This window comes from Notamacropus eugenii, chromosome 2 (genome assembly GCF_028372415.1).
Source record: "Notamacropus eugenii isolate mMacEug1 chromosome 2, mMacEug1.pri_v2, whole genome shotgun sequence".
Lineage (NCBI taxonomy): Eukaryota > Metazoa > Chordata > Mammalia > Diprotodontia > Macropodidae > Notamacropus > Notamacropus eugenii.
In genome coordinates this window covers 216984963-217007561 of record NC_092873.1, presented here as the reverse complement: position 1 = coordinate 217007561, position 22599 = coordinate 216984963, and the positions used below count along the sequence as shown (strand labels likewise).

At 39.1% G+C, this 22599-nt stretch overlaps 1 protein-coding gene and 1 long non-coding RNA gene across 11 annotated transcripts in view; one reads left to right on the top strand and one right to left on the bottom strand.

Moving 5' to 3' along the window:
- Window positions 1–13923, bottom strand: part of LOC140526808 (uncharacterized) — a 340835-nt gene extending 326912 nt beyond the window's left edge. For 7 of the 10 annotated variants that reach the window (XR_011974536.1, XR_011974537.1, XR_011974541.1 and 4 more), the window contains exons 1-3: window positions 8892–13923; window positions 4555–7419; window positions 2954–3044 (exon numbers count right to left, since the gene is read on the bottom strand). This is a non-coding gene — a long non-coding RNA (uncharacterized lncRNA). The remainder of the gene's footprint in view (window positions 1–2953; window positions 3045–4554; window positions 7420–8891) is intronic. The other 3 variants (XR_011974539.1, XR_011974542.1, XR_011974543.1) reach the window with 3 other exon arrangements.
- Window positions 13924–13990: 67 nt separating this feature from the next.
- CCN2 (cellular communication network factor 2) lies at window positions 13991–17773 on the top strand. The gene is made up of 5 exons (XM_072643349.1): window positions 13991–14448; window positions 14702–14924; window positions 15254–15511; window positions 15717–15928; window positions 16380–17773. Exons 1-5 carry the CDS (start codon window positions 14383–14385, stop codon window positions 16674–16676), a joined length of 1056 nt encoding a protein of 351 aa, XP_072499450.1. The 5' UTR covers window positions 13991–14382; the 3' UTR covers window positions 16677–17773.
- The last annotated feature ends 4826 nt before the right edge of the window (window positions 17774–22599 follow it).

Below are 22599 nucleotides of genomic sequence, written 5' to 3'. Positions count from 1 at the left end.
CCTTTGATTGTTTATAGATACTTGGGGAATTGAGACACCTATGAATTCAGGGAATTGCACCTCCCAAGTTAGAAAGTTCTCAATCTTTCCTCTAATTAGAAATCAGATTACCTAATTTTGAATCCTTGTTAACTGTTTTCTTTTAATTAATCAGTCTTACTTAATTGTTTTTAATGTATAAAAATCTGTTTCCCCCTGTATTGGTGGTCTAGCCCTAAACTGAAGAAAAGGTTGGATCCCAAATTGTTAGACAATTGGCATGCCTTAATAAATTGAAATGCTCAGAAGACTGAACCTTTGTTTCCTCAGTCATTTCATCTTTCACTCGCCACATGGGGAAACTCCTGGCAATCTGCATTCTGTCCTGAATTTCCTCCATGACCAAGTTAAACATCTTTGATGACTAGCCATCTGCTTTTTTATGTCTCATGTGATATTAATAACCTTTTTGGACTTCAGGGACAACTTTTAGTTTTCCTTTTTTATGCCTTGTGCTTAGCCAAGTATCTAGAAAAAAAAATGCTTAATAAATTCTTTTTTGATTAATTGATAAATTGATGGATAGTCAGAGAGTCATCCAAGAAAATTATCCCTGTTATTACATCTTTCATAAGATGTTACAGGAAACACCTCACAGGAAAGTCTTTAAGGCAGCATTTTGCTCTATCAAATCAAATGCCTTTTGAGTCTACCACTAAGCACACCGGCACATCTTATATTCTCTACATTTTTCAACCAATTGTGTGACCAAAGATTCTATATGAGGTATAATACTATTGTCTGTGAAAGCTTTCTCTTATCTCAGTGGGTGAAGATTGTACTCATTTTTCTTATAGATAGGAGAATAGGAATATGAAGATTTAGATACTGATATTCACTCAATCACATGGACAAGTAATACGGTCTAAAAAAATTTTTCCCCACACTTTTGTCTTTTTCCTTCTTCCTTCATTGTCATTTCTACTTCCTCATATAGAATATCATAACAGCAAGCCAAGTAGGATCTTTGTGGTTTTTCTGGATTGAGTTTTAACCAATCAGACATATGCATGTGGGTGCTAGCCAATCAGATACTGAGTAGAACTCTAAGTAAAGAGAGAGGTGATATTAAGAAAAAAGACATGAAGAGAGCCTGCACTGAAGGGGTGAGCCAGTGTTGAGAAAAAGAAAGCTGAGAGGAGACCTGAGAGCCAAGAGGCTCTCAAGACCTCTGAGCAGAAAGAGGAAACCTCTGGGCTGAGAAAGGAGACATCTTGGCTGAGAGAAGAGACCTCTGTTAACAGAGACTTGCTGAAGGAACTTTGAAAGCAAATAGAGCTGTAGGACAGAAACATGCCCATGAGGCTAAACCCCTTTTGAGAGCTGAGCTGTCAACACAGAGCCTCTGGACTCTGCAGGTGAATTGAGATGAAGGTGCTGGTAGTATGTGTCAGTGTGAATGTCATCCTGTTGAGCTTTGTTTTGCCCGAGACAGAAGCTGCAGAGTGGAGCAGTCCTGAACTAAGACATGCAACAGGAGTGGAAAGCTGCCTATGTGTGAATCCGGGCCAAGAGTCAGGAGTAGTCAGCCCACAAAGAGTCATGGGACTTGGAAGTCAACCTCAAGTTAAGTGAAAGAGGACTTTACTTGGACACTTGGTATTGATTAAGGATGTTGCTATGAATGTCACTCATGCTTTACTTTCCTGAACAATGTTTGGTTTGTTGCTGAATAGAGTTCATTATACTTTGCGATTAGACCCTTGAAATTATTCACAGCAGCAGACCTCAGGTGTGCTGCTGTGATCGATGTTACAAATATCTAGGATTGTGCCATTAGAGTCAAAATATGTAAACAGTTTTGTTGTATTTGATAGGACAAACACTTTGATATATAAATCTTTCTCAATTGTTTGCCTGTGTTTGTCCACCTTCCACTTTTACCTTTCAGTGCTCTGAGGATGGTTTTGCATAAGGCAGTTTCTGGTCTTTAAACCTGTTTCTTTAAACTTGTTTTGTTTTTTTCCTTCTGCTGTTTTCTCACTATTTTGTGAGGGAATACTCTTCCTAAAATTGCACCGGGATTTCCTATAAAATTTTTGCAAACAAATTTATATTCTAAGCTTTGATTGCCTTTAGTTGTCCTATCTTTCCATTTTTGCTGCTTAAGATCTCTATGCCCTTTTGATCTGTTCATTAAGGAAATTGACATACACTGTGTAAACTTTTTTAGGAAATTGTTAGAGTTGGAATTTACAGCTATTCCTCCATTCATTTTCCATTTATTGTCATGGATGGGTCTTTAAATCCTGTTTGGAATTATTGTAAATTTATTGTAAATAATGTCTGTTTCTCATTTTTGTTCTTTCTTCTAATTTTATATTGTTATTTTTATGCTAACAAGTTAGAAGTCTCACTCTATGGCCAGTTGATTTTGTAATCCAAATTATCCAACTCATTTTGGTAGTCCAATAACAGTAATAAGTTGTTTCCTATCTGTTATAATCAATTTCAATTTTTCTTAAATGATTTGACTTAAATTGATACTACACCAATGTATACCATTCTTATCTTTAATGGTCCATGAGACAAAGCTTTTTCTGAAGCTTCTGGGTCACCTAAGAAATTGACTACACCGTTGTTTCTAATTTGTAAGTAACCATTTCTTTATTTCTTCCTAAAGTTATGCTCCCTATGGCAATCTGATGGTGACCCCTCCCAAAAAACATAATAATAATAAAAGAAAAACAAAACACAATTCCAAGAACAGCATAAAAATTCATAAATTACGCACAAGGGAAAATATGCAATGCTTTACAACTCACTAGAGAAGAAAAAAAGTTGTTGATAGGAATCACATATCACAACACCCTTTCTATAAAATCATCAGTCAAAAGTAAACAATGATTTATGACCCCAAATTCTACAAGACAAAGAGCTAATGTTTATTATCAGATTGCTAAGGCCAACATACCCAACAGAAATGGGAATGATGTTTCTTCCATGCCTTTACTGCCATTCCTTCTTAGGATTCCATTTGTGAAACAGACTATACAACATGAGATCTGAAACAGAAGAAAAGGACCCCTCCAGAGTTTATTGAAAATGGCCATTATATGGTTCACTGAATAATAAAATTAATTTAAATTTCATATGAAAAAAGTCACCACGATATTGCCTTATTTGTAGGTGGTAAAATGCCAACTTTCAATTAGTCACATTAATAAAATATATATTGATGAATTAGGGAAAACAGTGCTACTGTGGGATAAAATCTTAGCATCAGGAAAACTTTCAGTCAAATCCTGCCTCCTACTAGCTACAGAACTCAGGAAAAATCATTTAATCTATACATGCCTCAGGCACGTTCTTAGGACTTTGTGCAGTAAATTATAGATGGTTTTGGTAGGGGGTCGGTGGTTCAATCATCAGGGATTCCCCAGACTTATGAAATCAAAGATCCTTCCTATATTCCTGTAATGAAAAAGACAATCCTTCAGTACAGTGGAGAGATGATTCTGTGTCCTCAAAGACTATAGTCCTAGAATAAAGTTCCAGGAGGTATCATCAAGACAGAAGAACGTCAAGGACAGATCTGACAATGTAGTTGTGATATCTGTCTTGGGAAGATAGGCCTTAGAAAATATTAGAAAACTGGGCACCACGTAGTGATTGATTTTATTATGGCAACTCATAAATCAGATAAGTATGGTATTAGTGGTTTGCTCCCTTTTTCACTGCCTAAAGCACCTATGCCAGTTAAATAATGGATTTTTTGAAGTTAAGGTAAAAATAAAAGGCAATTAGGACAATGCCTAATGTAGACTGGTGGGTAATCTAAAATCACTCATGGACTTTTCTGATAGTGCAATTCTCAGCATTTTAAAGCCATGGACCCTACAGAAACTGGAATTCTTCCTCTTCCTTTGTTTCACAAATTACAGTTTCATCAATGATGTAACCATCTTATTGAGGAGAAATTTTCTTCAAGATTTTTTCCTCTTCGATATCCTTTATCCTTTATTTCCATTGGGAGAAAGGGAACAAATATTTGTTAAGCACTTCATACATACTATCCCGTTTGATCCTCACAGCAAACATGAGAGGGAAGTGCTTTTATTAACCCACCCTGTAGAGCTGAGGGCAAGCAGAAGTTAAGACATTGACTGGCCTCACTTTGCTGTCTCCTTCCTTCTCAGTCATGGTTTTCATTCTCAGGTTCTAAGAAATTTAGCCAATCTAAGGGAAAGCTTATTCCACACGGAAGGCCTACTGGTTTTTAAACTATTGCTTCCTGATACTCCCAGATACAAGGCAAGCTTCCTCCTCTCTAAATTTAAATAATCTATTGTTGAAAATTCTCAGAGGATGGGTGGGGAGTATTTATGAGGGCTGTGTTTTAGCAACTAAGAGAGAGAATACTTTTTAGCAATCAAAGCTTCTCTGCTGAGATCCCCCACTATGGTGCACTGGATAGGTTAAGGAGCAAAATTGGACCCCTAATGAGAGACAATGGGGATGCATACTTGGAATGAATGAACTCAGCTAGAAGGACCAAGGAGGAACAAAGCTGACCTGAAGAATTCTGCTTGACAGAAGAATGGCCTCGGAGATGGCAAAAGTTAACAGAGGAATAAACTTGGCTATGGCAGTACACAGTCCTATTGTGAAGTCTGTAGTTAGGCAGGAAGCTTGCTTATCCACTGAAATCCAGAGGGAAGAAGCTAATACATCATATATAATGGGGATAATCCAGAGTTGACTATACAGGGGGAAATGCAAGAAAAAATTATCAGTTCTCAAAGAACGTAACTTTTTAAATACATTTAAATAGTAAAGAAAGTTGATAAAATTAAACAAAAACACCACTAAGAATTAATTTCTCCAGGGCTGCCTTTTCATCATCTATATGTGAAAAACAGCTAACCACTGAAAGATCCCAGACATTGACAAGACTCTGGTTATATGACACCTGGTCCCATAGTTGTTAAATTCTTCATACATGCATGGGTCAATAAGGAAATTCCCTAAGCATACATTTGCTATTGCTAGACAACATCTCCCATCTGCGTCACTTGTAGTGATATATTTACACAGTTCACATACCACTGAATGCATGCTATAGAAGCAATGAATCATGTGCCAATTTGAGACATTCCTAGGGAAAAAAATAAACCACAACTCTAATAAACAACAACCCAAAATGTCCCACCCCCCAACCCCAAACCAATGATTTGCAATCACACTGAGGAATGCTGATTTTTTACTTCAGATGAAGTTCATGAGTTTTATATATGACATGTCAACAACTTAAGAGTCTCTATGATTTATGGTCTTAGAGGGGTGCCTGAAAGTCAAAGAAGTTAAGAGGTCTATCCAAGGCCACACATCTAGTAAGGGACAGAAGAAAGAAAGACCTAGGTCTTCCTATCCCTGAAGCTAGCTAGCATGTAATTGATGACTCCATGCTGCCTCTGTCAAAAATTTACTGAAATGTACTAAGGGATGCTTCAGTACTTCATGGAACTATGATTTCATCAGCAGGGATACTCCCTCTCCTGATGCAAATAACAAACTATCAATAACTTCAGAAATAGTTGCTGTGACCAAAAAAAGAAAAAAGAAAGAAATCCATTACACTGCAGCCAACCTGATCTGATGAGCCTCTCTGAATTTAGCCAGGTTGGTCTTCAGAGCACAGACAAAACCGGACCCATCCTTGACAGTTTTCAAGCTCAATCAGACCTGCCAGAACTTATACTCTGCTAGCATGGCATTTGAAAAACTAGTGTCCCTTCCATGTCACAATGAGACATTCAAGAATGGATGTTTCAGAAGTTATTTGGGTTATACTAGGTAGCAACACTGGTACACTGAGTTCTAACATCTGTCAGTTTTATGGAAGACTCATGGGAGTTGATTGGGGATTACCATTTCAGGAGGGGACCCAGCCATGCCTACTTCATTCCCAATTCTCACTGTCTGATCTGCTCCACCTCTTGACTCCCAAACCCTACCCATTTTAAGTTCCTCTTTATATTTTGCCTTTCCTTGAGAGTAGGTATCCACCTTGTTTTCTTGTATTTGCGTCCCAAGTGCTTGTCACAGTGTCTAGCACGTAATAAGTATTTCATAAATGCTCTCTCTATCCATCTAGTAAACTTGACTTTCTCAAAGAAACTTATAGAATGATACAAGAAGTTACCCTGTGATATGCAGCAGGTCCAAGTCACATGACTGTAATAAAGATTAGATACTGAAAAGCTTCATTGTGATCTGGTTTTATGTTACAGTGCTGCCATGCCTTGACAACCAGCCTCCATGTTTGCATTCTTGATTGGGTTTTCAGTTTCTTGGTCAATCAACTCATTCAGTGTACAAGTCACTGCTGAAGCACATTTACCTAGGTAACGAAATTCAGAAACACCTCACCACTCAATCGTTGATGAGAATCTTTGGCTAAGCAAAGAATTTTCCCAGTGCAGGCTGGGACACAATGTCTTTCTGCCTTAAGCTTATCTCAGTCCATTGTGTAATGCTGACTCTGCAGAGCAGCTTGTAGCATTTACATGTCTTTAAGAGCGTAAAGAAGGTCTTGGATTGTTATCTGAAGGAGTTTCTGATAATGCTCAAAGGTTGCTGATCATGAAAAGATACATATACTCCTGTATGCAAAGATACACACAGATGCAATTTTTGTGAACCACAGTTGGATATCCATTTCAAACGCATAGATAGAGTTCTCTGGAACAGACATTCCTGTTAAATTGATCAGACAAAGAAGGCATTGTACATTCAGCTGTCAAAATAAACACTGCATTAATAAGTTCACTTTCACTTCAAGTCTAATGATGTCAAAAGTTTCATTAAGACAACACTTTTTTTTTTCCATAAGAGGTCTGAGGTCTGAACCTGAAGGCAAATTGTTTGCTTAGAAGGTTTTGAGTGAGTGCTCACATTTTAATAGATGATTAAGATAGGTGTATATCTTTGAAGCAGTCACAAACAGGAGGCTATTTAATCTACTCACTGGCTTTAAAAGACATGGTTTACTTATACAATGTAGTTTGAATGAGGCATTCCAGGAAGTGACGGTCATCATTTGAATTCCACTTATTAATCTACTATTGATTTTAATGACATGCTATTTCACAGTTGAAAACCACAAAGAAATAAAGAGAAAGAACAGAAAAGAAAAAATACACATTTTCTTTTGAAAATATTAGGACATTATACATCCGTTTATTTAGTTAGGTGTTATATCTGCTTTCTAAAAGCATTCAAGGAGAATCATAAACTAAATGTGAATCAAAAGAAGCCAATTTGAAATAAAAGTAGAAAGAAGACATCTAAAGAAAACAATATGTAGATGTTTCCAGGTGCCCACAACAAGTGATTGCTACTACTTAGCATTGCGGTAGGTCTTAGAATTCTTGGCACCTACAGAAAAAAGAAAAACATGTTCTGGTATTCAGATGACATGTAAGAACTATAAAAATAATAAAGATTTTGTTTTACAGTTTCAGTACATTTCTAAAGAGGAAAAAGGTTTTCAAATTATACTGTAACTTAATAAACAAAATTGTTCATCAAGCAAATAAGGTTTTTTCACACTTCTAGGCTGATTCGATGAACATGAAGTACAGAGTATTGTAATTTCTCAGGACAGTATCTGCTCTGAGGAGGAAATGCACAGAAAGAAATATACCAAGTGCCTACAACAATACTTTGTCCAGAAGAACAGCTTACTCTGTTGGTTCAATTGAGTTGAATTGCTCCCCCTCAAAGAATTTAGAATGTCATTGGGGAGGCAAAGTATACACCCACAAAACAGTTTGTGATTCAGGGCAAAATGGGTGATACAGATAATACATGCTTCAAGAAGTTTGAGAAGGAAAAGTTCAGTATGAATTGGAGTGATTGGGGAGGGTATTAAGAAGCTGGGACTTGACTTGGGCCTTGAAGAATGTGTGAAACTTGGACAGTTGGAGGCAAGCAAAGTAAAAAGCATGAGCAAAGATGGAGTGGTAGGAATGCATCAGTGTAGTGGGGAACAGCGAAGAGACAAACTTAGAGACAGACTGTGTGGGACCTGAAAAGCAAAAGCTATTTCAACTTGTTCCTGTAACCAATGAGGGAGGGGCCATTACACAGAGGGAACAACACAATGGAAGTGCTATTTTAATACTGCTCTGGCTCTATTGAGCTCAAAATTATTTGGAAGACAAAGAGACTGGAATACAGTAAGTAAGCTTTCAGAGAAAGGTAGTATGGATTGATAAAAACCTAAACCAGGGACAAGTAATAAAACATAAAACAGAAGAGACAGGTAAGACATTTTTTAAAAAATCAGTTCTCCAATAATATGTGTATTTGCTTCCTTTTATTTCTTTTGCATTCTACAAACCTGCAAACATATCTTGCTTCTGATTCCAGAATCTTCTTTGTATATTTCACCATAAGTTTCATTTCTATTGCATTCTTTGAAATACGCACTTCTCTAAGAGACAGCTAAGTGATTCAGTGGAAAGAATACTGGCGTAGAGTCAGGAAAACTTGAGTTCAAATCTAGCCTCAAATACTTAATATTTGTGTGACCTTGGGCAAGTCATTTAACCTTTGCCTCCATTTCCTCAACTATAAAATGGCGATGATAACAAACAGCTACTTCCCAATGTTATTTTAAAGATCAAATGAGATAATATTTATAAAGCCCACTTAGGATAGTGCATAGTAAATGCTATTTAAATATATATTCCCTCCCCTCCTCCCACTTACCTGGTCCTAACATCAGGCTTCTTTTTAAAGACTGGGTACCTCTACCTTTTACCTTCACTCACATCATGGGCCAAATCCATAACATTTCATGGATATTTCCATGTTGCTTTTAAAGACCCCAGAGTGGTATATACCTGTAATTCCTGCTATTGAGGAGGCTGGGGCTGGCAGATTGATTGAGCTGGAGAGTTCTAAAATGCAGCGGACTAAGTTGATTGGGTTTCTGCACTCTCTGGGGTTGTTATGGTGAGACCAGATTTGAGAGAAGAGGAACATCAGTTTTCCTAAGAGGAGAGAACCAGCAACAGCCCAGGTCAGAAATGATCAGTAGTGGGGTTGGACCTGTGAGTGTCGGACATACTTCTAATCTGGGTGAGAGAGAGAGAGAGAGACCCAATCTCAAAATAAAAACATACATATATACATACTTTTGTACATATAGAATATGATTTTTTCCTCATCACCAATTTGGACATGATTTGAGACTTTGACCTGGCATCAAAAGAGTTAAAATCAGGTCTCGGATACTAAGTTTATCTTTTCTTTATTCTCAATCTCGGAATATCTACTGGCAAAATCAAACTAACTGGCCAAATGAGAACCAACAGATTCTAATATAATAAATAAAAAAGTACAATCAATGGAAAATATAAGGAAATATATTGGGAGAAAAAATATACTTTCCTTTTTTCCTTCCCTCAACCCTATTCACCAACATACAGATACTCAGATTAAAAAAAAAAAATTAACTACTTTATGACAAATATAGTCCACATTTTTGGATATTATGATTGTTGCAGATTTGATTATAAGCAAAAAAAATCTAAGGGAAATAAATGTAATTTAGACAGTAAACATTTATATTTTGCTTCTCCTTCTGTACTACCATAGTAAGTAAGCTTCCTTTCTCAACCTTTCATTTTAAGCAAATATAAGGTAATGTCAGCCAAGCCAGGTCCCTTCGGATTCTAAGATAATATTTATTACTATTTTTTAATATTCTGGCAAACTTTTTGATAGATTTAATTTACATCATTAAATCTGAGGCAAGTTAGAAATATCTGCAGCCAATGACAAGCTCATCATGGTGATAAATAGTTCACCGTACAGATGTCCATATACGGCCAGCCTTCTATAAGGCTGACAGTTCTGTATGGGGCATTGCGTATGGCTCTTGGCTCAAAGTCACATTCCCTCGGTATGTTTCTCTGGGAGCTTTTGATTTCCGCTTTGAGGGTTGGCACAAACCTCCAATTGCTCTTATAAGAAAATGTCTGCGACTCCAAGTTGAAAATGGGCAAGAATCCTTCTTTAAGTACACAAACACTCCAAGTCTAGCCACTTTCCTGTAGAGCTGCCAGGTTTTCAGTATGTCTGATACCTGATCAAGTGACTTTTTGCGGGGGGAGGTAGGGTAAGGAGGGCTGAAGAAAAAACATAAGGGAAGGAATGTAGTATATCCACACCTGTACATTTTACAAGACTTAACCAAACGAATTGTAACAACCGATGCCCAAGTAGACACACACATACCGTATATAGCTGTGTAAACAGGACTGTGCTGCCAACCTACTGAATTCCTCATTTTACCAGAAAAAAAATGTGCTCTCTAAAAAGTATTTGCTGTATAAACACTTGCGTACAAGTCAAAATTAGTGCATTTTGACCATCTTGCACACAGATTCAAAGCTCTATTTCTTAAAATTATGACCTTCTGTCAATGCAAAGGGGTAAGTCAGAGTTGGACGCCGTTATAAGAGGCCACTATTTCCCCTTACCTCCCAGGATCACACAAACATTTGCTGAGTCACTTATAATACTGCAAGAATTCAAAATCCCATGGCAAGAGTTAAGGACAGAGTGTCAGCCTTTCCTTTTGAATTTCCTGGCTTTGAATGGTCTGCATCACAACATAAACATTATCCACACATACTTTTGGGTCTGTGAATGTCTTGGATTTTTAAAAATAAAACACTCATCTTCCTATTCCTCCAAAAATCCTAAGTCATAAAAGAGGGATAGAATCTTAGCATAACACATAGAATGCCCAACATATTTTTCTGGTTACTCTAGATTTCATAGCTGTGTATATTTTAGTATGCATATTTTAGCTCAGCTAAGATTGAAGCTATTTATCCATCTTTTGGCTAACTATGGGCTTTTAGAAACTTTGAAGCAAAATCTTGGGAAATTTCATAATTAAGCCACAGCCATTTTTTGCAGTGGAAGTGGACAACCTTAACAACAGTGAAACATGCTGATAATATACTTGGAGCTTGTGTGAAAAACAAAAGAACAGAAAAAGATAAAAAACTGAGAAAATATCCTTCCAGGGGACTTAATCTAATCCATTTTCAAAACATCTTTGTGAAGCAGTAACCTCTAACACAACCACTGACATATCAATTATGAACCCCATAGCCTGGGTTAGTTAATTAACCTACTTGGGCCTTGATTTACTCATTTGTAAAATGAGGAGATGGTTTAGGTGGCCTATGAGGTTTCTTCTGGCTCTAGATTGATGGTCTAAGCAAAAGTTACATGACTTTCCCAAGACTTGCCAATTCTGGTGCCAAGAATGCAGCCCAGGACACACCACCCCAAATTTATTGCTTTATCCACTTCATGAATGAGTGTCTCCTATGCAGCTCATGAAACTATTGATGTCTCCAAGACTCTCTTGAGAATTCAAAAATCCCCCAGTCCATTTCCCACCCACCTCACCCTACAAAGCCACAGGAGTTCACCACAGAGGCCACATCCCAGCTTAGGTGAGATGGGAGCCGACCACCACTACCCTTCCCCATCTGCCACACCTTCCTATCCATTAGCGGTGGCTATAATTGGGGGTTTAGGTCTTGAAAGATTTCACTGTGGTTCCCCACATATTTTGAACTTTCAAAATCACCCGCAAGGGAAGAACCAGTTGGGGACCAAGTTGTCTATAATATACATGTGATTATTAACATAGCTTGGAATGTTCCATCTTTAAATAGGAAATCTGAGGCCTGGAACACTCTGAATAACAATTATGGGGATTCTTGGTGAGCTTTGGAGACCTCTTTTGCTTCCCATACTCACTATTTACATGCCATTCTACTGTACAACACTGGTCACAGATGCAGATTGCTTAACAAGGTAATTGTGCACAGATGATGTGGTCTAAGAAATAGTTGGACCGGGTATTTGTTCTTGGCTATACTTCAGGCGAAAGAATGGGAACTTTCAAAAGGCTGGCTTTAAAAAAAAGGAGAAGCCTTTAGTACTCTACTGATAAAAAAATCAGACCAATATTTTTTTAAGTGATCTTCTCACAGGAGAATAATATATTCAGTGATTATTATAATGAAAAGAACAATAAAGTAATGATAAATGCTGGGTAATAGCAATAACTAATCTCCAGAAAAGATAAAGTGAAATATATTCCCTCCTCTTAGGACAGATGTGGGAGACTCTAGATATGCAATGTTGCAAACGCTGTCAGTCAGTTGGTTTTGTCCTCCTCTTTTTCTCTATTATAAGGGATGACTCGTTTGATGGTGAAGGGGTACATCTAGAGATGACAAATTAAAAAAATAAAATAAAAGACATCAATATGCCTCATTTTTTAGTGGTCTTTTCATCAAAAACAATATGTATACCTGTCTCAAATACATCCCCATTTGACCTATCTAATGATGCTTGTCTATATTTAAACAGGTCAAAAGTCAAATGCAGCTAATGGATCAAATAATATGGCACTGAAACAAATAAAATGATATATTGTTGGAACAATTCCCTTTTCTTAAAATAACACTTGCTACAGTTTTGTGGAGGTGTTTACAAACAGGTCTACTGAAAAACAGAGCAGATATAATTAGTTTAGTTCCTTTTTTTCCTTAGAAAGGATAATGAAAACGATTAGAAAGTAGTGATGTTCTAGGAATTATTGGTCAAATTTATTTGCCTGCTGCACACAGAGGTTGGTTATATGTAATTACTCTGTCTAAGGTTTGACCTCAAATAATTATGCTATATGGCAAATGGCCACTATTATTGTTCATATACAAACATTCATTATTATTAATCATGCTAAGGTATAACTTTCATGGGACCAAAAAGAAAAGTATGAATTGAGTGAAATGGGTGTCACTCATTTCTTAAGGAATCTTTTATTCATGGGTATTGTAGTGATTTGGAGGCACATAATTACTGTCTACCAGGGAGATAGGCATCCTCTTTTTCAGTCACCTTTCTCCTTACCTCTACATCTTTCCCCATCTAAGGAGAGGAGGACCTGCTGACTCCCACATCAATAATCTCTGATGAAGCAGAGGGATGCTTCTTTCCTAATAATAATTATTTTCTGTGAATAATGCCAAAGGCCTACCTATTTATTCTGCCACATTAATGGGCAAAGAAAACTTAAAATAGCACTTTTTTATGGAAAATAAAGGTAGAGTACTGAGAAATGCCTCATCAAAATGGGATTCAGACTATGTTCTACTATATTCTGCTGCCTGAGAACTTCCAGTTTTGCTCATTTCAAGTGTCCATCAATCAGCTGTTACATTTTTTCCCCTCCAGTTATCAAGCTCAGAGATTTCCAAGGGGGAAATTTCAGGGACCAGAAAGTGAAAAAAATGCAGGCAGGTTTCTTTTGAATTCATCCAAGTGAAAAACAACTCTTTCCTTTGCGCCCTGAGGTGTTTTAAGTGCATCCTTGTCTGCCTCTAAACCCCAAATCAGCATGAAATAATAATAATAAAGTAAAGCCTTTAAAGTGATTTTTTAGACTTAAACTGACTCCCTGTGGTTAGGATTTTCCAATAACCTACCTACAAAATAAATTGGAGGAGAGGGGGCGAGGAAGAGGAAAGGGGGATAGACACAGCAACTGGAAATAGAGGTGAGTCGTATCAAAAAAAGAAAAAATAAGTTTAAAGAATAGCCTGAGTATTTCAAAATGATATCAATCATGGGCAGTGGGAAGAGGAAAGGGGAGGGGGTTTGAAAAAAATCCTCCTTGGTGGTGGAAATACTGTGCCTTTTTTGTGGGCTGGAGCGTGCCAGCTTTTTCAGACAGGAGGAATGCTGGGTGTCAAGGGGTCAGGCTCAATCCGGTGCGAGTTGATGAGGCAGGAAGGTGGGGAGGAATGTGCGGAATGTCCCTGTTTGTGCAGGACTCCATTCATCCCATTGGCGAGCGCCGGCTGCCTGGAGCGTATAAAAGGAGAGAGGCAGGCGGTCTGAGACTCACAAAACAACTCTGCCTCGCAGCTGAGAAGGAGCACCAGGCAACTTCATCCCCAGGCTAACTAACGCCTCCGGAGCAAAGGGCCAGTCCTACCGCCAGACAGCCGCTCCGACAGCAGCCTCCCAACAGCAGGCAGACGGGAAAGAAACCAAGGAAGAAGGAGAGATCTACCTGTGCGGACTCACCTCCTCACACCCTCACCTGCAACGGGATCCTCGCGATCAGACTGGAACGTCCGACCTGAGCGCAGACAAGCCAGAGGCACGCTCTGCTCTGCTCGCTCGCTAGCTCGCTCACTCGCTCGCGGCTCGTCCCTCTCCATCCCCGAGCCTCGCTGGGCCAGTCACTGCCCGTCCACTTTCACTGTTCTTGGACCGCTGCTCTTGAAGATGTCCGCAGGGAGAATGGGACCCGTGAGCCTCGCCTTCGTGTGCCTGCTCACCTTCTGCAACCGGGTAAGCGCACAGACCTTTACCTTTTGGCTCTCTCGCTGCCCCACCAGTCCCCATCGCTTGGGCTAGAGGCGACTGGCATCGCTCTAGCATCCCTGAGAAAACGGGAGAGCGCAGGGCTGAGCGGGGACTCTGGGAAAGCTTTGGCTCTGGGCGTAAGGGGAGGGAACTGGCAAGCGAAGAGGCTGTGCGCGGCTTCCTCCCTGTCCTGGGCTCCTACTGACGAGTTTTCTCCTCGATTCCCTCCTCCCCTTAGGAGATAGCTGGCCAGGACTGCAGCGGGCAGTGTCAGTGTGGAGCAGGACCGCCACCTGAGTGCCCAGCCGGCGTGAGCCTGGTGCCCGACGGCTGCGGCTGCTGTAGGGTGTGCGCCAAGCAACTGGGAGAGCTGTGCACCGAGCGGGACCCCTGCGACCCCCACAAGGGCCTCTTCTGTGACTTCGGCTCCCCAGCCAACCGCAAGATTGGAGTGTGCACGGGTAAGGACTAGCGATCACTCCCTGCCCAAGCTGTTCTGGCCCGGGGCTGTATCGCTCCCCTTCCTGGGCTGAGAAATGGCATGGCCAAAATAGGCTTTTTGGGCAAAAGATCCTAGATTTGCCCCACGCATCAGAAAGTCCAAAACTTCCATTCCAGTCCCCATCCCCACCCACCGGGTTTCCCTTAATTAAATATGTGGTTTTACTTGTACCGAAGGCTAAAAGCTATCAGTGGCCACTGATAGAGAATTGATAACCAATTCTCTATTTTTAAAAATTATTTCTTGAGGGTACTCAAGTCTATTTTTTGTTCTCTCCCTTCCTTGCAGCAAAAGACGGTGCCCCATGTGTCTTTGGAGGGATGGTGTATAGGAGTGGAGAGTCCTTTCAGAGCAGTTGCAAATACCAATGCACGTGCCTGGATGGGGCTGTGGGCTGTGTGCCCCTCTGCAGTATGGATGTCCGTTTGCCCAGTCCAGACTGCCCCTTCCCCAGAAGGGTGAAACTTCCTGGTAAATGCTGCGAGGAGTGGGTGTGTGAGGAACCCAAGGACAAAGACCGGACTGCAGTTGGACCAGCCCTAGCTGGTGAGTTGGCTGTTTTCCAAGAAATGCATGTCAATGATCTGAGCTCTTCTGATCTCTTGCCTTTATATAAAACATGCATAAAAAGAAAAATATATATATATCTATATATAAAGGCTAGTTGTCTTAAACTTGGGATGGGGAAGAAAAAGGGAAAGCTGGTGATTTATCCCCTATAGCCTTTCCTTCTGTTTGTATGCTTACACAGCTTTCAGACTGGAAGACACTTATGGCCCTGACCCAACTATGATTCGTGCCAACTGCCTGGTCCAGACCACAGAATGGAGTGCCTGTTCAAAAACATGTGGGATGGGCATCTCTACCAGAGTCACCAACGACAATGCCTTCTGCAGACTGGAAAAGCAAAGTCGTCTGTGTATGGTCAGACCCTGTGAAGTTGCCCTGGAGGAGAACATCAAGGTAAAACTTCCTCCCCAACCCCTGTACACACACACACACACACACACACACACACACACACACACACACACACACACACACACCATAAGCTAACCTGCACTGACAATCAATGATACTGGCCACCATTGGAGTGAGTCCTCCTACTCATTTCCCCAACCCTTCCTAAAATATCTAGGTCTAAGTGGACTAGGTTGCTAAATCCAAATATTTTATAATAGGTCTCAACTTTATGACTAGTATTTTTCACTATTAAACACCCACAGCAAGAGCTGTAAATCCAAGGTTACCTAATAAAGGCAATATTGAATACAGAAAAATTGACTAGCTGAACATAAATTTCCTCTTCTCATAGCAAACACTGAAAAATCCAAAGAATAGGACATGGGAAATTGTTCAAAACTATCTGTACCAACTGTTGATTTTTTTTTTTTTAATCTTTGTCTCTCTTTAGAAAGGCAAAAAGTGTATCCGAACTCCCAGAATCTCTAAGCCTGTGAAGTTTGAGCTTTCTGGATGCACCAGTGTGAAGACCTACCGGGCTAAATTCTGTGGGGTTTGCACAGATGGTAGATGCTGCACTCCCCACAGAACCGCCACCCTCCCTGTTGAGTTCAAGTGCCCTGATGGTGAAGTTATGAAGAAGAAGATGATGTTCATCAAGACCTGTGCATGCCATTACAACTGCCCTGGAGACAATGACATCTTTGAGTCCCTGTACTACAGGAAAATGTATGGAGACATGGCGTAAAGCCAGAGACAGAGAGAGAAAAAGAGAGACTAATTAGACTGTCAACTTGAAAAGATTCACATCTCATTTTTTGTAAACATGATTTCAGTAGCACAAGTTATTTAAATCTGTTTTATTTAAGAAACAATCCCACAAAATTCAACCCATTGCTCTATGTGGCATTCAGACAGAAATGAGCTACTTGTTGACCCCAGACATTGGTTTGGAGAAGAAAGTAAGACTTGACTGTGGGACCACATCACAGCACAACTTCAGAACTTGTACTAGGTTGGTGCTTAGGGGTCAATAGAGAGCACTTGTGGAAAGGTTTGCACTACCAAGTGGCTGTTCCCTTAAAGTGGTAATACTGTGTTCCACCTGGTAATGCAATTGAGAAGGAGATCTTTAGCATTCTCACTGACCTGCCCTTAGCTCCACTAACAGCTAAGATGTGCCTTCTTGGCTGGCAGGGGGCTGTCAAGCTGTTCTGTTCCACTGGAACAAAGCGGTATTTCAGCTATGACATTTTGATTCAAATGACCATGCTCAAAAAGAGTCAGAATCATGTCTACTAGACTGGACAGCTTGTGGCAAGTTAATTTGCCTGTAACAAGCCAGATTTTTTTTATTAATATTGTAAATACTGTGTATATATATATTTGTACAGTTATCTAAATTAATTTAAAGTTGTTTGTGCCTTTTTTTTGTTGTTAATGCTTGGATATGTTCAATGTTAGCCTCCATTTCTGAACACCATAGGTAGGATGCAAGGCTTGTTTGACAATGCATTCAAAGCATGAAATAGATACTCAATGGAAATTTTGCTCAGTTAGAGTGACCAGTGGTCAAGACAGATTGTTTACTAAAGGTGAGGTAAGGATGTTTGTTGTAAAGCATGACTTATACATTGAAAAGCAGTGGCCTCACTTTTAACAGATGACCTTTGGTAAAATGAGTGGCTCTTTGATAGCTGACCATTCTTTCCACCTAGGAGCATTTGTTTCTGACTTTGACCAAGACTGTTTTTGAACAGTTTGTTATTTGTTGAGAAGTGTGACCAAAAGTTACATGTTTGCACCTTTCTAGTTGGAAATAAAGTATTATATTTTTTGTACAAATGGCTTGGTTACTCATTTACTCCTTTATAGTTTTCCCTCCCAGAAGCATCCATCAATGGAAGTGATTTTCCAGGGTTTAACAAGGTTATTTCCCAATATTTTCTTCAGGAGGATCCTTACACAGTACACCAGTGAAAATAGACTCTATACTGTAGCATGAGTGAGAAGCAGAATTTTGACTCAAACCTAAACTACTCACTAAACTAATTAGAATGTTTTCAAGTAATTTAATTTTAGAACCAAAAGGAAATTACTGAGGATACTATGAAATGGCTGTTGTAAAAAGCAGTGCAAAAAAAAAAGAAAAGAAGGCTGGATTAGGAGCCAGAAAAGCCCAGGTTCAAATCCTGCTTTTGACACTGTGTAATTCTGGATAAGCCTTTTAGCCTCTGTTTCCTCATCTGTAAAATGAATCAGTTGAGCTAGAAGGCCTCTAAGGTTTCTTCAAGTTCTAAATGTATGATTCTAGGAAAAGCACCTTTTGGGGCCATGATTAGGTTCCAATTTTAATGAGCATCGAAACATTAGACATCAATATATTATTATAAGTAAAAATGGATTTAAGAACAACTCATCCATGAATGCTGATTCACAAATGGACATCTATTTTTAATTTGGTAGGAAACTTTCACATAAATTATTTTGATTTGAATTGGCTGGTATTCTAGAGTCTCATTATCAATGATCCCATTTTGCCATTTTATTTGAAGTATGGTTCATAAGTGAGACTGATAAGGCTAAGTGAAGATTAGACTTAGAAGAGTATCTACCTCACTCAATTGTGAGTTGAACTGTTGTAACCACTAGTAGGAGAGGGCAGCAGGAATTCCAGAGAAACTCATGGGAGCCCGATATCGCACAATGAAATAAAACTATGGAATACTAGGAAACAACAGCAGCCAGACAGACTGGGCATGGGACAGAGATGCTATGACTCATTTTGAGACACAAAGTCACGCAGGAAAACAGACTAACTCTTCAAATAGCGTCTCCGCCGCAAACCAAAGAGGGAAGCCAACACATGTTCAAAATGTGGAAAGTTGGTTGGTCAAAACATTGGACTTTTCAGACACACCCACACACGTGGATAGCAGCACCGCTAGAGGAAGCAACTAAGTTCTAAATTCCTTAAGGACAGAAACTGTGCTGTTTTGTTTTGTATCTGTCAGTTCTTAGCTCTGGGTTCAATGGCATGATTTCCTAAAATGGACAGATTGATGGCTCAAATGAAGGGCTCTGCTACCTTGGTCTTGTCTGCTCTTCTAAATGACTCTTGTGATTCTGCTTTGTAACTATTACTATTTGCATTTTTAATGTTATGAAACCCAAAAATGTAAAAGCAATGATAAAGCAGAGCAATGACAAAGTTTCCATCCTTTCTCCTAAATGGAAAGTGTTCTTATCTTAAAAAATTTTTTTTTTTTGCTGTTCATCAGATAACAATCCATTCAAAGTAGTTCTGTTATTTGGGGTCATAACTATAGAACTAAAGAGGGCATCAGAAGTCATTGAGTCCAACAACTTCATTTTATAGATGCGATAACCAAAACCCTTAGAGGTTTACATGACTTGCTCCAAATCGTAGCAGCAAGCACTCCAACACATCCAGGATAGCCTCTTAGCACAGGTTCTTAGATCTGTTTTTCTAAAAGGAGAGCAACTTTTGAGGCATCAACAACCTTCTTTAATCACATATACCAGCAGAGAAAATACAAGCAGAGTAATAAAGACTAACAGACAGAGTTTCTAACTGTCTAACCATAAACAATACATACATTACAGATCAACAGAAAGATCCAGCTGTCTAACCATTACATACATACATAGTTACCACAGAGAGAAGCACCAATGTCTGGATTTTCAAAGCCAGGGGGCTCCTTAATGGTTACCCAGAGTCTCATCTGGCGCAAGAACCTTCTTCCAAAGAGTAAGCCCCAAAGCAAAACCTCACCTCAGAGTATATACATATACTTTTCAGAGCCAGAGGGCATCACAACCCTAATAAGTAATCAAATCTGTACTATGAGATAGTCATCATTCATTTAATCATGGGAGTAGAAACAGAACCTTATTAGAAATTAACAAAAGGCATGAGCCTTCCTACAAACCCAGCTTCCCCATCAACCTTCCCTTAATGGGCTTCACCTGAGGCCTATTAATGAGTGAAGAAGATCTTTAACTCTCATTAACATTACAATCATCCAACATGTAATGTGGCATAAGCAGAATTTAAACTCAGTTCCCATGACTTCAGTTCCTTTTTCATTGCACCACTTTGTTTTCATGCTCACGTCTTCATATTCCTATGCACCAATCAGAAGACATTTGTATTAGTAGAAGACTTCCTTAGTATAAGGATTCAGTTAGAACTTGGTGTGTTTCATTTTCTCAGAGGTAAAATCTGGGGTTGGAATAAATGACCCCTATAATTCCTCCCAGCTTCAGATCTTAAGATATTATGACCTTAAAAGTTCATGGGTTCCTTAGACTCTACTTGCTTTCAAAGGTTGTCAAGAATTTGTGAAGTACATATAGCATTTCATATGAGAAACTGTTTCTACCCCCAAGATTAAATGAATGGTAACTATACAGATTTGACTACAAGATACAGATTTCACTAAGAGACAGGTTGATAAAGTGAATAGGCTTTGGATTCAGAAAGACCCAAGTTTTCGTGTCCATCTCTGGCACATATTATATGTGACCCTCAGGCAATCGATTAACTTTAATGTTCTAAGCAACTCTCTAAGATTAGAAGTGACAGAGATGCTGCCCATCTGCATCCGTGGAGGAAGTTACATCATCCACAAATTCCCTATATCAATGCAATTACAGGTCCAGTCTTTAGCCTTAAAATTGATACAAAGATATCCCAGCCTATATAATTCAAATGATCTACTGGGTCAGACTATCAAGTTTTTCTAGAAAATATAGGGCTTAAGAGTATGGAATTAGATATGAAGTCTCATTTCATTCTCTGTTCTTGATAACCCACCATTCCAAATTATCTGACTCTGTAGGTCTTGGCCACCAAGCCCTGAAAAGACTATCTTCTTCCCACCCATTGAGTGACCCATCTTTCCATCCTCCTGGAGAGTGGCCAGAGCACTGGGTCTAGGAGTGAGGAAGACAGTTCAAGTCTGACCTTAGACACTTACTAGCCAGGTGACCCTGTGTCACTTAACCACTGTCTGCCTCAGTTTCCTCAACTGCAAAATGGGGATAATAATAGTAGTACCTATTTCCCCAGGTTGTTGTGACGATAAAACAAGATAATATTTGTAAAGAATTTAGCACTGTGCCTGGCAGGTAGTAATGTTTATTTCCTTCCTCCCTTTTCAGATTCCATTTTTGTTTTGTCTTTACCTATTGGTATGCAAGTTCCTTGAGGGCAGAGACTGTCTTTTTTTTAATATATATCCCTAATTCACACTTAGCCTAGAGCCTGGCACACAGTACTTATTGTTTGTCTCCTGCCCACTCTTCGAAGTCTTTTTTTTTTTTTTTGCCTTTTTAATTTCAAGTAATAGAAACAAAGAAAATGAATATACACTGTTGTTCTTCCTGTAAATGCCCTAATAACTAAATACATGTCTAAAGCAATCAGGGCAGCGGAACTAGGAAGGAGGCAGGGATTGAGAGTTTTTTGTTTTATTTGCCTAGGATCACACAACTAGTAAGTATCTGCGGCTGGATTTGAACTCTGGTCCTCCTGACTCCAGGGCCAGTGCTTTATCCACAGGGTCATCTAGCTGCTCCTAAGAGTTCATAAAGCTTTAGAAAGAGCAGAAAAGCCTTTTGTTTGATTCAACCCAGGCTCCATACTCCAGCCTAGATCACTGCCTACTTTGCATTTATATTAATCTGGCCCTGTCTGCCTGCTTTACTCATGAGACAAGTTATAACACAGAAAAGAAGCTAGCCTCTTTTCCAAAGCCTTCAAAACTCTCCTTTCCTATCCTGATCACAGGAGCCTGCCACACATATAGGGATCAATGAAAGGTGTCCAAGAAATAAGAATATGTCACTGACGCTTTTTCATACCTAACTGCAACAGTTTAGAATCTAGTGCTCTAGTAGACAAATATTCTTGCTTCCTGTTTTACCCTATATGCTAGTCATGGGTTACTAACTTTCACAGAATTTTACTATGCTATAAAATATGCCTGAGAGGTTGAATAATATTAGTAGATAGAGAATTGGCCTCAGAACAAGGAAGATCCAGGTTCAAGGTCCACCTATAACACTTACTGGCTGTGTGACCATCAGCAAGTCAGCCAACCTTCTAAGGCTCTGGGAAATGTTTTAAGATTCTAAGCTGTCAAGAAGGTACCATTCTTTGAATGATAAGAGTTTTGTCATGTATGGAGTTTCATATGTAAAAGAAATCACAGATGTCCCTATCCCTCTAATATGATTGACACTAAAACTACAGCTCTTCTTTCCATGTCATGACTTTTCCCATTAAGGTTTTGATAGATCGCAGGTCAGCATAGGAAATTAAATGGGAATTTTTTGGGAGTTTTACAGAAGCTGTAGACAAAACATAAAAGGGTCAGGAGATAACACAGAAAAGGTCTAGAAACTCAAAATGCATAAAATATATATATAGCTTCATATTATATCAACATATTTGACCTTTTAATACCTTAATAATTCTGACTTCTCCAGTATGAAAGAAGGGCCAAAAAATTTTACATAGATTTTTCAAATCATGGGTGCACCTTACCCCTAGCCCCCCACAATGTAGAAGAGATAACTATATAACATGTATACTTTCATCTTGATATGAAGAAGAGTCTTCTTTATCCATATTTTTATTAAAC

Excerpts from the sequence above, each read along its gene's own strand:
- CCN2 (XM_072643349.1), top strand. The coding sequence starts at position 14,383 with ATGTCCGCAGGGAGAATGGGACCCGTGAGCCTCGCCTTCGTGTGCCTG. Across the intron at positions 14,449-14,701 it reads TGCTCACCTTCTGCAACCGG|GAGATAGCTGGCCAGGACTG; the intron begins GTAAGCGCACAG and ends TCCTCCCCTTAG. Across the intron at positions 14,925-15,253 it reads CAAGATTGGAGTGTGCACGG|CAAAAGACGGTGCCCCATGT; the intron begins GTAAGGACTAGC and ends CCTTCCTTGCAG.